The 10,172-nt window shown below is 36.2% G+C and overlaps 4 protein-coding genes across 6 annotated transcripts; 2 read left to right on the top strand and 2 right to left on the bottom strand.

Moving 5' to 3' along the window:
• Positions 1 to 301: 301 nt before the first annotated feature.
• On the bottom strand, positions 302 to 1,025 carry LOC111394093 (sister chromatid cohesion protein SCC4-like). Its single transcript, XM_023019874.1, has 2 exons — positions 838 to 1,025; positions 302 to 520 (listed from the first exon to the last, which is right to left on the bottom strand). Exons 1-2 carry the CDS (start codon positions 856 to 858, stop codon positions 317 to 319), a joined length of 225 nt encoding a protein of 74 aa, XP_022875642.1. The 5' UTR covers positions 859 to 1,025; the 3' UTR covers positions 302 to 316.
• Positions 1,026 to 5,502: 4,477 nt separating this feature from the next.
• On the top strand, positions 5,503 to 6,326 carry LOC111393072 (reticulon-like protein B2). Its single transcript, XM_023018473.1, has 3 exons — positions 5,503 to 5,672; positions 5,756 to 5,974; positions 6,154 to 6,326. Exons 2-3 carry the CDS (start codon positions 5,767 to 5,769, stop codon positions 6,324 to 6,326), a joined length of 381 nt encoding a protein of 126 aa, XP_022874241.1. The 5' UTR covers positions 5,503 to 5,672; positions 5,756 to 5,766.
• Positions 6,303 to 7,469, bottom strand: LOC111393727. Its single transcript, XM_023019408.1, has 2 exons — positions 7,039 to 7,469; positions 6,303 to 6,840 (listed from the first exon to the last, which is right to left on the bottom strand). The coding sequence occupies exons 1-2, from the start codon at positions 7,391 to 7,393 to the stop codon at positions 6,728 to 6,730; spliced, it is 468 nt and encodes a 155-aa protein (XP_022875176.1). The 5' UTR covers positions 7,394 to 7,469; the 3' UTR covers positions 6,303 to 6,727.
• Positions 7,470 to 7,889: 420 nt separating this feature from the next.
• Positions 7,890 to 10,057, top strand: LOC111393725 (reticulon-like protein B5). Of its 3 annotated transcripts, none has more exons than XM_023019405.1 (6): positions 7,890 to 8,093; positions 8,217 to 8,435; positions 8,615 to 8,795; positions 8,998 to 9,139; positions 9,305 to 9,374; positions 9,666 to 10,057. In XM_023019405.1, the coding sequence occupies exons 1-6, from the start codon at positions 7,955 to 7,957 to the stop codon at positions 9,836 to 9,838; spliced, it is 924 nt and encodes a 307-aa protein (XP_022875173.1). In that variant the 5' UTR covers positions 7,890 to 7,954; the 3' UTR covers positions 9,839 to 10,057. The 3 variants fall into 3 exon arrangements, with proteins under 3 accessions (XP_022875173.1, XP_022875175.1, XP_022875174.1); XM_023019407.1 differs by having other exon boundaries at positions 7,944 to 8,061; XM_023019406.1 differs by having other exon boundaries at positions 8,010 to 8,133.
• Positions 10,058 to 10,172: the final 115 nt, after the last annotated feature.

The following is a 10,172-nucleotide window of genomic DNA, read 5'->3' as shown; positions in this document are numbered from 1 at the left end:
TTTATGTAGTGTTGTTATAAATGTTAAGAAATTTAATTATAGTACAGAACCGAACCCGAACGGTTCCATAATATATTTGGACCCGACGTTTTTATTTATTAAATACCCGAAATTTTTGGTTCGGTTCGGTTCGGTTCTCTTTAAAATCGCCCCGCCCCGCCCCGCGCCCAGGTCTACTAAGAATTATTAATTGGTACTCTCAAAGCAAACATAAAAGCATCTAGAAAAAGACGAGTTACTTGACATATTTATTCTATAGAACCAATTTGATAAATCTTTTCCATCTGTAAAAGCATATAAAAAACATTGTAGATGTTCAGTAACATTTGATGAGTTGAATTGACATGGACTTACTAAGAAAAAGAGCAGCAAAGCAAGAGAATAAATAAAGATTTTGGCTTACTTTATCTTGCTCAATAGATTCCCATATCACATGGCATCTGTTAACAGATTCCTCTACCAGACTTGTGCTATCCCACTGTACAACTCGCACGTGCAAGATTGAAGTAGCGAAAAACATCTGAATCACCAACAGAAAGAAAAAATTAGATGTTTACAATAATTTCTCCTAGTAAACCAAACGAGCATGAAAAAATTTAGCAGGAATCTAAAGAAAACACCTCAACAGCCATGATATATGAGCAGCATATGATACACAATTAAAGGAAGCAATACCCATAACTCTAAGATAACTCAATCTAATATACTTTAGAAAAAGGTTTTTCTCTACCTCACTTGAAAATGTAATATAGAGCTGCCGTAACTTGGGCTCATCATGCTACTTTGTCACGCAAACAAGATTTTTCAACCAGAAATAGTCATTATTTTTAGACGAACCTGTAACTCTGGATAACACATCTCCAATGCACAATTTAGTCCTTGTTGCAAAGTGGAAATTGACCCCTGATAGTCTCCCTCAATTATTAGAGCATTCGCAAGCTGAGAAATAAAGTTGCAAGACCATAACCTTCCTGCAAACCTTCAAGGAATAAACCACAACCAGCCATGAATCCAAACTTATTAAATTGAAAGAAAAACGAAAAATTAGCATCCTAGTAAAAGCGTTATCTGCAATATTAAAATAAATAAATTCTGAACTTTCCATGGGTTTAGGACAAAGCTTTGTTTCAAATAAAGAAGAAGAGCTACCCAACAAAAAATTCTCTCAGGTTTTCCCTCGTTGTAGTTATTATTATCATTATAACTACTATATTTGTTGTATTTTCAGTTGAAACTTGAATCTAATTCTTGGTAATTTGTGAAGGGCATCAAAGGAGTTGAAGTGGCAGATCCAGAAGGAAATGAGAAGGAAAGCCTACAAATGGAGGTTGGCATTGACTATTCAGGCCCTAAACACCATCAACCCTGTGATCCAAACGATCCAACAGGCTGTCCATACAAGATCATCAGGGGAGGGAATTAAAAAAAAAATCATTTTGAAAGTTAATTCTATTAATTTCCATGTCATTATCCAAGGACAAATCTATGTATTATGTCTATTGACAATTTTGACATGTAAAAGTACTATCGACTATGAAAAAATTGATTTTTAAATTTGCATTGCTTTGTTCTATAATTATTTTTAAGTATCGAATAATTATATCGACAAAGATAATGTACAGTGTTGTGGGGGTGGGAAATCTAGGAAAATCATAATTAATGGCTATGGTATTAAAGACGCTAAATAAATTATAAAATTGAATATAGTTGTTTAATAAATAAAATGTGAGAGATTTGTGATGGGATCATTAATAGTAGAAGAAGAGTTTAAGAGAATTGTTGGGTTTTTAATACCCAATAAATCTCAGGCTATGATGTTAACGTATGTTAATATTATTTCATAGGTATAAGCCGATGAATAAAATAAGTCCAACAACTAAATTCATAAGTTACACCCGGCCCAATTATATTACCTCTTGGAAGGTTTGAATCTTGATCCATTTACCTCTTTAAAGGTCCAACTCAAAGACTAACCCTAGAGTATATATATTGCTATAACCCTAGTCACTTTCTTTTGATGTTTTATTTTGTGTAGTTTTGTCAGAGAAATCAAGGAATCCTGGCTGCCCCCTTTGTGTGTGAAAAAAATGCCTCTAGAAGTGTCCAAAATGCTTATTTAACGTGTGCAATTGGTAGTTCTTTCATAGTATACCTTTGTGGTGTCTTCTTCTAGCCTTTGTGACGACAAATCATCATCTTTTCTTGTCCTACGTAGGCAAGATTGAATAGCAACAGAGATGAATTAATTGGTTGTGGTTTGGAGCCGATTGGATTGGTTGTTGGTAGAGAAAGATACGTTGGACTGAGCTTGAAAATCATCGATTTGAAGATCTTTCAAGAGAACTTCCGCAACATTTGGTATCAGAGTTGTAAGGTGGTGGTTTTAGCTCTTGAAATATAGCAAAAAATATCCAAAAATCGACAGAACAAACCAAAAATCAGATCGAAGAAGCTGTCCAAAAACTGTCAAAATCAACCTCCATTTTTCACGTTTTCTGATCAATCTAGAAGGAGTTTTGGGAAATAGAGGCTATTGGCATGACGTACTGGTGGAGGCGGACCCTGTAGGATGGTGCGTGTGGTGGTGTGTGAAGACCACGCAAAGAGGGAGGAGCCGCGTGTGAGGGCACGTGAGCTGGAATTTCGAGGAGGTCCCTTCAGGCAGTTTGTTCCTCACATTATTTTTGAAATTTTTCGTGTTGGAATCTTGATAGCGTTGTTCTTCGAGGCATTCGGGACTCAATCGTGATTTTTTTGTTGCTGCAGTTTCTAGAGACCTAAAGTGTTAAATTTGTGTATCTTATAATTTACGGACTTAGATTGGTCCACTCTTGTAAATTGGTTGAAACGTTTACATTATCACACTAGCAGAGCATCATGTGGGGTGATCGTTAGGATGGGGAGTGGTCATTGCTTGGCAACCATTGCTTGTGCTAGAGAATTTATGAATTATTTGTTCTATTTTGAAGTGTTGAACTTTGATTGCAAGTTAGTAGTTGATTTTGTGCCTATCTGTCATATAGTCACTGTGTCAGACTTGTTGCGTGAAAATTTGAATTTTTTGTTTATATACTTTCGTGTTTGCATTAATTATTCCATTAGAACACCTGAACTTGACCCGTTCGAACATCCCTTGATCTGAGATCATGAATCTTACGAAACTCTGAGAATCTAGAACGATGTATATTACGACCTTATGATTACTTGTGTGACTTGGTTGTTCTGTTTTTTTCCTTAAAAATATTTTCACACTTTGAAGTTGAAATTTTTAATCGGAAAGGTGATTTTTCAATTTGGCAACAAAAGATGAAGGATATTTTGGTCCAACAAAAAGTTTCAAAAACCATAGACAGCAAAGTTCCTGCAAATTTAATAGAAGTACAAAAAGAAGAGTATAATGAACTTGCATACACTTCAATTATTTTACACCTATCTGATACTGTTTTGAGAAAAGTAGGAAAACTGGATTCTACAAAATAACTTTGGAAAAAGTTGGAGGACTTATATTTGCTTAAATATATTCCTAATAAACTGTACTTGCTTGAACAATTTTTTAGCTTTAAAATAGATCCTTCAAAAGATTTTGATGACAATTTGAATGTCTTTAACAAGTTAGTTCAAGACATCATTAATTGTGATGAAAAGGTATCTGAAACGTATAAGGCTATTATCCTACTTTTCTGCTCGTGGTAGTCGGCCAGTGCCCACAACCCCTCCGCTACCGCTTCCATCGGTGGTTTATCTGTGCTCTCCTCCGCGCTCCGATGGTTTTACTAGCTGGATTTCAGCATATAGTCAAATGCCCGCTTGAAACAATCGAAGAATTAGGAAGTTAAAAGCGAAATGTGAAGAGCGTTACATTAAGAGCCTGTTTGTCATAATTTAGAGTTAATTGCTCCAATGACCACTGAATTTAGATTCATGTCTTTGATTCGTTATTGAAATTTAAAATATCGAGTTTTAATTATTGAATTTAGGTCCATATCTTCGAATGCTCACTAAAATTTAAAATGTTGAATTTTGGCTACTAAACTTTGAAAAATGTTGTACATTACTCATTGAATTTTAAAAAATATTGTACATTACTCACTGAATTTTGAAAAATGTTATACATTACTCACTGTAAACTTGATATTTTTTAAAGTTCAACAGTTATGCTAGTGAGTAACGTGCGACATATTCTAAAATTCAGTGGTCAAAATTCTATATTTTAAATTTTAGTATAAGTGTCGTGAACAATCGAAGATATTGACCTAAATTCAGTGATTAAAACTCGACATTTTAAATTTCATTAATTAATCAAAGACATAGATCTAAATTCAGTGACCATTGGAACAATTAACCACATAATTTAATTTGTTAAAAGGATGACAAACAGGGACTAATGAATTAATCCATGAGAACATAGTTTTACAAAAAATTGTCAGAACAATCTCATGATATGAGGTCCACCTTGAAAAAGAAATGAATAAAGCTGCATAGTTGTTTTCCTAAAAAGTAAGAAAAAAACTCTGTCACTGTTAGCGAGTTTTCTTAAAATAATGAAAGAATTGAGGAAGAAGTTGGAAGAGCACCAACCTTGTGTGGTGACAAGCCGATAAGCCTGGCCAAGAACTAATGTATCACTTGGCTGGAGAAGCTTAACACTCGTATATCGAACAGTTTTTTCATGGGAATTCTCTTCTCCGACGATCAGCAATGGAGTTATCAGTGAAACATAGTGTCCTGGATTCATTTTCATCACCTCACTAGCTGTCACTGGCCAATACATTCTCTGCCGCAAAGGCGCTGCTATAGTGTTGTTCAAATCATCTGAACAACACCCCAAAACCATGGCTGCGAGGCTCACAAAACAAATGCCGGAGAGAAGACAAGTGATGTGCCAGCATCGACGCATCTCTTTCGTCGCCTTTGTAGTGGTTGAATGGGTCATCGGCGTCGAGAGGAGGGAAGCCAGCGTCGAGAGGAGAGAATGAGGAGACGAGAATCGGGCTTGAAAATTGGGGGAAATGATTAGGGTTTTTAATTTAATTGGGGGATTTAATTAGATATAATACCTGATTTTTGCACAAATAAACTTGCCCTGAACTTTAAATTTGAAACTTTAAGTACCTGATTTTATTAAATTTTCCCAAATTAATATTCAAGAAATCAGCCCGAATGGTTCATTGCTCATCGCAAATGGCATTTTTGTGACAGTTTTGTAGTCTTTTTAGAATTCTATTAATCTTAGATCACATTTTCTTTGAAAAAGGTCTTCCACTCACAAAATCAGGAGAATAGAAGATAAAAAGCTAAATATATAGAAAAGAAAAAAAAATGTTTTTCTCCTCTGTCACCATTTCTTGAGTAAAAATAAAATCCTGAAAAATAGGTTTACAATGCGGTTTTTGGGTACCATAATTTTCTCAGTGTTGTTGGGCTTTTTGAATATTTCACTTCAATTATTAAAAGAAAAATAAAAATATTTTTCTTCCAAGTTAGAGATCTTGAATAATAACCAAACCAAAACTGCCACACCAAATCTCAAGGGGGAAAAGCCCATCAATTTCATTAACTTTCAACCACCATTTCTGTGAGATCAGTGCATGTTACTGCGTGTATGTGAATTCTTATTCGATCTTTAAACTCAGTAAGATACTGCATGCAAATGCGTGTGAATATTGAAAGATGTAAAGTTTCATCTCATTCATCTGTGAAGTTTTCTTGGAAATTTCCATTTATTTTTCTTAGATTTCATTTCATTTCTTTGCAGGAAGAATAAAGATGTCTGATTACTCTGATCCTATAATGGGTGATGAAATTGGAACTGGCTCTGAATATCCTTCAATGGAAAAGGTTCATGAATCCGGGGTCAATAATGGCCATGGCCATGACTATTCTTCTTCCTCTTCCGACGAACACGCACATCGACAGATGTTTCATCTCTTCGGCCGCCAAAAACCAATTCATAAGGCTTTCGGTGGTGGCAAACGTATGTCGATATTTACTTTTATTGTCTGTATGTACAACTATGGTTAGAACTCAACCATACTGTTCTCTTCTGGTTTCTGTATGTTGTTTCTGAAGCTAGATGAATCAGAAGCTCGAATAATTTCATTTCAGACTTAGAATAAATTCATATTAAAATGTGGGTAATGGTTTTTTGTGCAGCTGCTGATATTGTACTTTGGAGGAACAGGCAGATGTCTGGAGGTTTGCTTGCTGGTGCAACCGTGATATGGCTTCTGTTTGAATGGATAGGCTATCATTTGATAACTTTTCTTTGTCATTCTCTTATTCTGTGTTTGGCCACTACTCCAATCTCAATCCCAATTCACCACTAATATTTGATCACAGAGCAACCAAATAGTTGGTCACAATCACCATTTCCTCCTACTATACCCCGCCCCCACCACAACACCACCACGACCATTGCCAACAACAAAAACGACCACCAAAACATAACTAATAACTGCACCACACCACACCACACCACACAACACCACCGCACAACCACCGACCACGCCGCCGCCACCACCAGCATCACCACTACCCCCAACAATGCACATAACAAAACAACAATCTTTCAACCAACCAAACAAAACCCACGACGCCACCAACAAAAACCACTTGCAAAACATGTAAACCACCGTCTGACCGCCACCACCATTTGCTGCACGAGGCGCTTCTGCCACCATCACCCCTCCAACACCATCAACAACCAAGTGCCGCACCACCACCGTCATCATTCCAACACCATCAACAGATTTAGCAAATTCATCTTCAAATTGGCAATTGATTCTGACAAGTTTTTCTTCATCTTTGCATTTTTCTTTGATCTCAGCACTTTCATAACCTCTGCAACAAAATCAATTTATAACTCAAAACTTTTAATCTCAAAATAACAAGGTTTAATTAAAAATAAGCCTATTAACTAGCATTAAAAAACCCGATTATTAGTTGTTTTCCTAAAAAGTAAGAAAAAAACTCTGTCACTGTTAGCGAGTTTTCTTAAAATAATGAAAGAATTGAGGAAGAAGTTGGAAGAGCACCAACCTTGTGTGGTGACAAGCCGATAAGCCTGGCCAAGAACTAATGTATCACTTGGCTGGAGAAGCTTAACACTCGTATATCGAACAGTTTTTTCATGGGAATTCTCTTCTCCGACGATCAGCAATGGAGTTATCAGTGAAACATAGTGTCCTGGATTCATTTTCATCACCTCACTAGCTGTCACTGGCCAATACATTCTCTGCCGCAAAGGCGCTGCTATAGTGTTGTTCAAATCATCTGAACAACACCCCAAAACCATGGCTGCGAGGCTCACAAAACAAATGCCGGAGAGAAGACAAGTGATGTGCCAGCATCGACGCATCTCTTTCGTCGCCTTTGTAGTGGTTGAATGGGTCATCGGCGTCGAGAGGAGGGAAGCCGGCGTCGAGAGGAGAGAATGAGGAGACGAGAATCGGGTTTGAAAATTGGGGGAAATGATTAGGGTTTTTAATTTAATTGGGGGATTTAATTAGATATAATACCTGATTTTTGCACAAATAAACTTGCTCCTGAACTTTAAATTTGAAACTTTAAGTACCTGATTTTATTAAATTTTCCCAAATTAATATTCAAGAAATCAGCCCGAATGGTTCATTGCTCATCGCAAATGGCATTTTTGTGACAGTTTTGTAGTCTTTTTAGAATTCTATTAATCTTAGATCACATTTTCTTTGAAAAAGGTCTTCCACTCACAAAATCAGGAGAATAGAAGATAAAAAGCTAAATATATAGAAAAGAAAAAAAAATGTTTTTCTCCTCTGTCACCATTTCTTGAGTAAAAATAAAATCCTGAAAAATAGGTTTAAAATGCGGTTTTTGGGTACCATAATTTTCTCAGTGTTGTTGGGCTTTTTGAATATTTCACTTCAATTATTAAAAGAAAAATAAAAATATTTTTCTTCCAAGTTAGAGATCTTGAATGATAACCAAACCAAAACTGCCACACCAAATCTCAAGGGGGAAAAGCCCATCAATTTCATTAACTTTCAACCACCATTTCTGTGAGATCAGTGCATGTTACTGCGTGTATGTGAATTCTTATTCGATCTTTAAACTCAGTAAGATACTGCATGCAAATGCGTGTGAATATTGAAAGATGTAAAGTTTCATCTCATTCATCTGTGAAGTTTTCTTGGAAATTTCCATTTATTTTTCTTAGATTTCATTTCATTTCTTTGCAGGAAGAATAAAGATGTCTGATTACTCTGATCCTATAATGGGTGATGAAATTGGAACTGGCTCTGAATATCCTTCAATGGAAAAGGTTCATGAATCCGGGGTCAATAATGGCCATGGCCATGACTATTCTTCTTCCTCTTCCGACGAACACGCACATCGACAGATGTTTCATCTCTTCGGCCGCCAAAAACCAATTCATAAGGCTTTCGGTGGTGGCAAACGTATGTCGATATTTACTTTTATTGTCTGAATGTACAACTATGGTTAGAACTCAACCATACTGTTCTCTTCTGGTTTCTGTATGTTGTTTCTGAAGCTAGATGAATCAGAAGCTCGAATAATTTCATTTCAGACTTAGAATAAATTCATATTAAAATGTGGGTAATGGTTTTTTGTGCAGCTGCTGATATTGTACTTTGGAGGAACAGGCAGATGTCTGGAGGTTTGCTTGCTGGTGCAACCGTGATATGGCTTCTGTTTGAATGGATAGGCTATCATTTGATAACTTTTCTTTGTCACTCTCTTATTCTGTGTTTGGCCACTCTCTTCTTATATTCCAACTTGTCCTACTCTGTTAACCGGTGAGTCTCGTTTTTCCCTACTTGGTACTATCAATAGATCAAGGTTACAAGAATCTTTTTTCTTTGTATCTACTTTGTTTGTACTACTGTTTTCTGGTATTATGGATAGGCCGAGACTATATGGTCTCTTTTTCTCCACTCTGTTATATTCTTTGCTACATGGACTCATCCTACTGTGTTTTCAACTTGGTTCTATGGATAGGTCGGCTTTGAACTTTCCCCAGATTGTACTACCAGAGGATTTGTGCATGAGCATTGCTCTCTTATTGAGGGATAGATGTAATCAGGCATTTGGTCTCTTTCGCCAAGTAGCTTCAGGAAATGATTTGAAGAAATTTCTTTCTGTACTTCTCTTCACCTACCTCACTCTTTCACATATTTCATATTTCTAAAAATAAGTTTGAGTTTATGTACAGCGATTTCCTAATGGCTCTGGGTTCAACTTCCGAGCAATCCTCTGTCATGTCGAAATTTTCTGTCTTAAGTTCATGCTAAATTGTGAAATGCAGGCAATTTTGGGCTTGTGGGTTGTGTCTATAGTCGGCAGCTGGTTCGACTTCTTGACCCTTGTGTACATCAGTGAGTTTTCTTCCTGTCTTTGGTATGTGCCTTAATTTTTTTGTTTTTAGTTTATGAGGTCATGAGAGGAGAAAAGGGTAATTAAACGAAGATGTAGATGAACATTAACGTGGTACGAATTGGAAATTCTGTAAAAGCTCATACGAATTGGGGTCAAGGAAAAAGAGACTGATAAATATGAGGCAGAGGCAAAGATAGAGGGGGAAAAAAAGAAAAGAAAAAGAGACGGGGCACAAAAATTTGGTGTCTTTAGCATAATTTCTAACCATGCCTTGTGTTCTATGTTGGCAGTATTTTTGATGCTCTTGACAATGCCATTGTTGTATGAAAAGCACGAAGGTCGAGTAGATTCTTATGCTCAGAAGGCAACAATCAAACTCAAGAGACAATACAGCAAATTGGATGAAAAGGTCCTCCAGAAATTACCCAAAGTTCCTTTCATCCCAGACAATAAGCAGCACTGATAATGATCCAAAAGCTATGCTCAAGGATTATCGGCTTTACTTTCTGATGCTAGAAACTCTACCAGTATTTTTCTACCCTAGGTGATGTGCATTTTTATGTTTCAATACATATGCAACGACCAATTATCTGCTATTTTTCATTCCCTCACTCAAGGTTATGACTTGGTTTTCCTTTTGGTTTATTTCTCGAGTTTACTTTTTTCAAGCTTCAATGTGATTGCAAAGAATTGAATTAGTATTTCTTGTATCATTAAACTAGGCGTGATTTCAATGATCTAGTAATGCTTACATCTATTTTTTAACTCAATAGTTTCAACCTCAATAACATTAACAA

Source organism: Olea europaea, chromosome 4 (assembly GCF_002742605.1).
Source record: "Olea europaea var. sylvestris chromosome 4, O_europaea_v1, whole genome shotgun sequence".
Lineage (NCBI taxonomy): Eukaryota > Viridiplantae > Streptophyta > Magnoliopsida > Lamiales > Oleaceae > Olea > Olea europaea.
This window is presented reverse-complemented; position numbering and strand designations above follow the sequence as displayed.

Bases quoted from the DNA above. Each gene is read 5' to 3' on its own strand.
- LOC111394093 (XM_023019874.1), bottom strand. From the start codon at position 858: ATGTGTTATCCAGAGTTACAG. The intron at 521-837 runs GTTCGTCTAAAA...TTGGTGATTCAG, and splicing joins TGTGTTATCCAGAGTTACAG to ATGTTTTTCGCTACTTCAAT.
- LOC111393072 (XM_023018473.1), top strand. From the start codon at position 5,767: ATGTCTGATTACTCTGATCCTATAATGGGTGATGAAATTGGAACTGGC. The intron at 5,975-6,153 runs GTATGTCGATAT...TTTTTTGTGCAG, and splicing joins GGCTTTCGGTGGTGGCAAAC to CTGCTGATATTGTACTTTGG.
- LOC111393727 (XM_023019408.1), bottom strand. From the start codon at position 7,393: ATGACCCATTCAACCACTACAAAGGCGACGAAAGAGATGCGTCGATGC. The intron at 6,841-7,038 runs GTTGGTGCTCTT...ATTTTGTTGCAG, and splicing joins TCGGCTTGTCACCACACAAG to AGGTTATGAAAGTGCTGAGA.
- LOC111393725 (XM_023019405.1), top strand. From the start codon at position 7,955: ATGATAACCAAACCAAAACTGCCACACCAAATCTCAAGGGGGAAAAGC. The intron at 8,094-8,216 runs GTAAGATACTGC...ATTTCTTTGCAG, and splicing joins TTATTCGATCTTTAAACTCA to GAAGAATAAAGATGTCTGAT. The intron at 8,436-8,614 runs GTATGTCGATAT...TTTTTTGTGCAG, and splicing joins GGCTTTCGGTGGTGGCAAAC to CTGCTGATATTGTACTTTGG.